Source organism: Eimeria acervulina, genomic scaffold (genome assembly GCF_000499425.1).
Source record: "Eimeria acervulina Houghton genomic scaffold, Eah_scaff1407, whole genome shotgun sequence".
Lineage (NCBI taxonomy): Eukaryota > Apicomplexa > Conoidasida > Eucoccidiorida > Eimeriidae > Eimeria > Eimeria acervulina.
In genome coordinates this window covers 1,848-7,328 of record NW_013549217.1, presented here as the reverse complement: position 1 = coordinate 7,328, position 5,481 = coordinate 1,848, and the positions used below count along the sequence as shown (strand labels likewise).

Below are 5,481 nucleotides of genomic sequence, written 5' to 3'. Positions count from 1 at the left end.
CTAAACCCTAAACCCTAAACCCTAAACCCTAAACCCTAAACCCTAAACCCTAAACCCTAAACCTCCGATCAGGAAGACCTGAGTGCTGGTATTTGCGTGTGTATGTTTTGTTGCTGGTTTGTTGCTGCATTGTCATGAGTAGGGTTTAGCGTTAAGGGTTTAGGGTTTCGGTTTTAACGTTTAGGGTTTAGGGTTTAGGGTTTAGGGTTTATATGTTGATTGGTTTGTTGCTGCAGCACGAGTGCTGGAGGGGGCAGTAGCTCATGCTGCTGCTGCTTCTGGGAAGAGCGACTTCTTAGATCTTGTCTTCTTAATTCAGCCGAAGCATAGTGCTGCAGCAGATGAAGACACAAGCAGCAGCTTACCTACATTAACGACAGGGCAGCAGCAGGGGTATGCGGATCTGATGGAGCTGCTGCTGCTGCGTGCGCATGCAGCAGCAGCAGCAGAGCTGCCCTTCACTCGCGAGCAGCTTCAAACTTTAGGTGTCTCTATACCCGAGCAGCAGCAAGAAGCAGATTGTCTTCAAGGTATACAGCAGCGCAGCAGCACCACAGGCTTGCAGCTAACAGCAGACGGCCGCGTCTTGCTGCCACCCCACATGAGCAAAACCTGCTTGATTGAGAAGATTGCTGCAGCAGACCAGGAGACAATTCAAGCGTTGCTGCTGCAGCAACCCCAGCAACAGCAGCAGCAGGAGCAGCAGCAGCAGCAGCAGGAGCAGCAGCAGCAGGGGGGGCCCCTTGACCCTGCCTTTGGTGTCTCCTTGTTATATGCAAGGAATGTGCGGAGGCAGCTCTGGAAGCAGCTAGCTGAGTTTGATAGCAGCAAAGGAGACTGCAGCTGCAGCACGAAGGAGACAGCTGTTGCTGACTTTGTGTCTCTTGATACTTGGCTCAGTATATATGAGAGACTGCAGCAAGCAGGAGAACTGCTGCTGCAGCAGCAGGAGACAGGTGAAGCTGCTGCTGCGTGGGGGGAATCGCTGCAGCAGCAGGTTGTTAAGGTTCAAGAAGAGCAGCAGCAATCGATGCTGCTGCTGCTGAGCAGCAAACTGCAAGAAGAAGGAGAGGGTATAGCTCAGTTAGCAGCAAATTTGAAGCTGGAAGGGACAGAGGATGAAGCAGCAACAGCAGCAGCAGCAGCAGAATTAGCAGCACTCAGCAGCAGAACAGCTACACTGCAGCAAACTGCTGCGCAGTTGGGGCTGCCGCGTCATCTGCTGCAGCAAGCAACAGATAGTCTCTTTAGAGCTGCGCAACAAAGCCACAATGAAGAAGTACCTTTCGTAGCAACAGGAGATGAGGAGACTAACGACGATCCCAACACTCCTGGGATCGGATCCCCACACCAACAAAAACCCCACACTCCAACAGGAGAAGCAGAAACAGCAGAAGATGTGCACGAAGAAGATGATGAAAACATTAATATGGTTGAATTCGACTTCGATTAATTGACGCGCATGCAGCAACAGATGCGTGCATGCAGCAGTGCATGCAGCAACAGATGCGTGCAACGCATGCATGCATGCAGGAGTGCATGCAGCAACAGATGCGTGCAACGCATGCATGCATGCAGCAGTGCATGCAGCAACAGATGCGTGCAACGCATGCATGCATGCAGCAGTGCACGCAGCAACAGATGCGTGCAACGCATGCATGCATGCAGGAGTGCACGCAGCAACAGATGCGTGCATGCAGCAGTGCATGCAGCAACAGATGCGTGCATGCAGCAGCGCATGCAGCAACAGATGCGTGCATGCAGCAGCGCATGCATCCATGCACGAGTGCACGCAGCAACAGATGTGTGCATGCGGGAGTGCATGCAGCAACGCGTGCGTGCATGCAGAAGTGCATGCATACATACAGCAGTGCATGCTTGCGTGCGCTGGGGCTGCAGCGGTGAAGCCGCTTCAGCAGCAGCTGCAGCGGCACCAAAGACAGCTGCAGCACAAAACAATAGCAGAAACAGCTGCAGCAGAAGCAGCAGCAGCACAAACAACAGCTGCAGCAAAAATAGCTGCAGTAAAGACAGCGGCAGCAAGAACAACAGCTGCAGCAAAGACAGCAGCAGCAAAGACAACAGCAGCAAAGACAGCAGCAGCAAAGACAGCTGCAGCAAAGACAGCTGCAGCAAAGACAGCAGCAGCAAAAGAAATTGCAGCAGCGAAGACAGCAGCAGCAAAAACAGCAGCAGCATTTGCGGCTTCGCCGTCGCAGGAGAATCGGCAGAGGCGTCATATGCTTATTCAAAGAGGGCTAGGGTTAATTATATAAACCCTAAACCCTAAACCCTAAACCCTAAACCCTAAAGCATATCTGGTGGTGTCTTGCAGGCGCAGCAGACCAAAGGTTTGCGGCTCCGCAGGCTCTCTCAACTCGAGGGTTTAGGGTTTAGGGTTTTGTTGTTTGTGTTTGTTAGTGCAAGACCAGAGGCGTCAATAAAAAAAAGAAAGAGGGTTTAACAGAAGAGACAAACAAAGTCGCCGCAGAGGAGACACCTAAACCCTTTGCAGCCTGTCTCCTCCTCCCTCCTTTCTGCATGTGATGAGATGCAGCAGCAGCAGCAGACGCAGCAGCAGCAGCAGACGCAGCAGCAGCTGCTGCAGCAGGAGCTTACAAGCTGCAGCACCGGGGTAGCCGTGCTGCGAGGTCTTGCTGAGCCTTTTTGCTGCAGCAAGCCTTTCCGCAAAGGCAGCAGCAGCAGCAGCAGCAGCTGCTGCTGCTGCTGCTGCCTTTGCGAGGCAGAGCGAACGTTCATGCATGCAGCAGATTGCCGTCGTCTGGTTAAGATATTTGTGATTTGTTTATCTGCTTTTTCTTGTCTTTTTGTTGCTGTGCTGCGGTGTACGTACACCGCAACACCGTCGAGGAGACCACAACAACCCCACCAAATGAACACACTCAGCTAAATGTCTTTCGCTTCATTTGCTTTTTCCTCGCTGTCTTTCGCTGTCTTTCTTCTTCGCTACTATCATATAAGTTGTCCCTAATCAGCAGCAGCAGCAGCAGCAGTAGCAGTAGCAGCAGGAACGGCAGCAAGATGCTTGCAGCGCCCGTAGCCTTAAACCCTAAACCCTTCAATTCAAACCACAAACCCTAAACCCTCTAAACCCTAAAACTGAAATACTCAACCCTTAAACCCTAAGATGCAAACCCTAAACCCTAGGATTCAAAGCCCAAACCCTAAAACTTATAATACCCGGTGATCCAAACCCTAAACCCTAAACCCTAAACCCTAGGACAACAAACCCTACTCACCGAAGTTCCTTCGCTTCAGAGAGACCACTTCGAATCCCGCCTGCATGCAGCAGCAGCAGCAGCAGCAGCAGCAGCAGCAGCATAACAGCAGCAGCAGCAAGAGGCCCACAAGGGAGACAGATAAATGCAGCACTATCCGACTGCTGCCTCTGCAGTATCTGCGTTGACACGCTGCTTTGAAGGAGCTGCCTATACACCTAAATTTAGACGCCAGTGTAACTAAGCTGCCTATACACGGGAAACGAGAAACGTGTGCTAGTAGTAAGCTGCGTATACACCTGAAAGTGCGAAGACAATGGCAGGGAGGTGCCTATACACCTGAGTGAGTTAGACCGTGTCAGTGAGGTGCCTATACACCTGAAAATCGTGGGGTGTACCTGCTGCACGATGTGCAGAATGTCGCGATTGGCGAAGCAGCCAAATTGCCGGACGTGATGATTGCAGCCCCAATTTAAAATAAAATTTAAAAGAGAAAAAGAAGACATACCGTGCTCTAGCAGCAGCAAAGCTCCACCCTGCATGCATGCAACACAAGATTGATGTGCATGCATGAATACAGCACAAGATTAACATGCATGCATGCAACGCACGATTAATATGCATGCATGCATGCATATTAATCAAGTTTGATACGCATGCATGCAGTTATTCTGTAGGGTTGCATGCATGCACTCTGTAATTGGTTTATTGCAAGTAGAGTTAATTCTGTTTGTCTTGATGCAGCAAAAGAGAGAAGAGAGTACCGGCAGCAAGACATCTCCTAAAGCCTTCAGTGTCTTTACAGGGTCTTCATAAGAACAAAGTGCTGCACACCCACCAAACCCTAAAACCCTAAACCCTAAACCCTAAACCCTGTTTATTCGCATGAAGAAACCTCAACAACCTCGGAGCTCCGGCCTTACCAGAGGGTTCATCGTTTTGGTGTCATTAGGGTTTATGAGGGTTTACTAGGGTTTAGGGTTTAGGGTGTACTAGGGTTTGTGAGGATTCATGAGGGTTTACTAGGGTTTACCTGCATTCCCTAGGGGCACTTAGTGTTTACTAGGGTTTAGGGTTTAGGGTGTACTAGGGTTTATGAGATTTTATTAGGGTTTACTAGGGTTTAAGAGGGTAAATGAGCCTTTACTGGTGTTAATCATTATTTACGAGGGTTTAGGGTTTAGGGTTTACTAGGGTTTACGAGGGTTTACTAGGGTTTATATACCGAAGGTCTGTACGACAGTATTATATTGTTTTAAATTTGAGGGTAGTTTTGATGCATTCGCCAGACAAAAAGAAATAGATATATCTCCAACTTCATCTAAAACACAAAAACAAAACAAAAATAATATTGCATGCATGCATGCATGCATGCATGCATGCATGCATGCAGGTCTTTATTACCGGGGCTGCATGCATGCAGACAGAGAGACAGGCAGGCAAATCTTCTGCATGCACAAGATGCGTGCATGTATTCAAGATGCACGCATGCATGCATGCAGAATATATTATATATATAATATATAAATATAATATATATATAATATATATAGCGGGGCATACAACATGCATAGACGTATATATATACAATATATATATTACATCAATTTACTTATTTATCTAATTATTTATTTCTGTTTAGCTTTGCTGTACTTGCATGCGTAGATGCATCTATATATGCAGTATTAATACATATATATATTTATAGATATCTGTAAATATATTTATATATATAATATATATCATCTATATATTATATATAATATTTCTAATGCGCATGTAAATAAATAAATAATATATATATATATATATATATATATATATAAACATATATATATATATATATATACAAATGCAAGTAGGATCTATTATACATTTATAAGCATGCATGCGCGTAAGGAAGCAAACAAAGACAAAGAAAGAGGGTGGTTTTGCATGCAGTGCATTGCGGTGTCTGTACACTCAAATTAAAAAAAAAAATAAATATAAACACCTTTCTTTGTCTTTGCTTGCCGCAGCATCGAACTGCAAAAGTCCGTCACCTGAGAAAGAACTAAAAACCCTAAACCCTCCAAACCCTAAACCCTAAACCCTAAACCCTAAACCCTAGAAACCCTAAACCCTAAAACCCTAAACCCTAAACCCTTAACCCTAAACACTAAACCCCAAGACAGCATCGAACTGCAAACGCCGGTCACCTTGGAACAAGCAGAAATCCCTAAACGCTCAAAACTCTAAACCC

The 5,481-nt window shown here is 46.8% G+C and overlaps 1 protein-coding gene across 1 annotated transcript; it reads left to right on the top strand.

Moving 5' to 3' along the window:
* Positions 1-134: 134 nt before the first annotated feature.
* EAH_00059450 (hypothetical protein, conserved) lies at positions 135-1,453 on the top strand (the record flags this gene model as incomplete). Its single annotated transcript, XM_013393568.1, has 2 exons — positions 135-138; positions 237-1,453. The coding sequence occupies 2 exons, from the start codon at positions 135-137 to the stop codon at positions 1,451-1,453; spliced, it is 1,221 nt and encodes a 406-aa protein (XP_013249022.1).
* Positions 1,454-5,481: the final 4,028 nt, after the last annotated feature.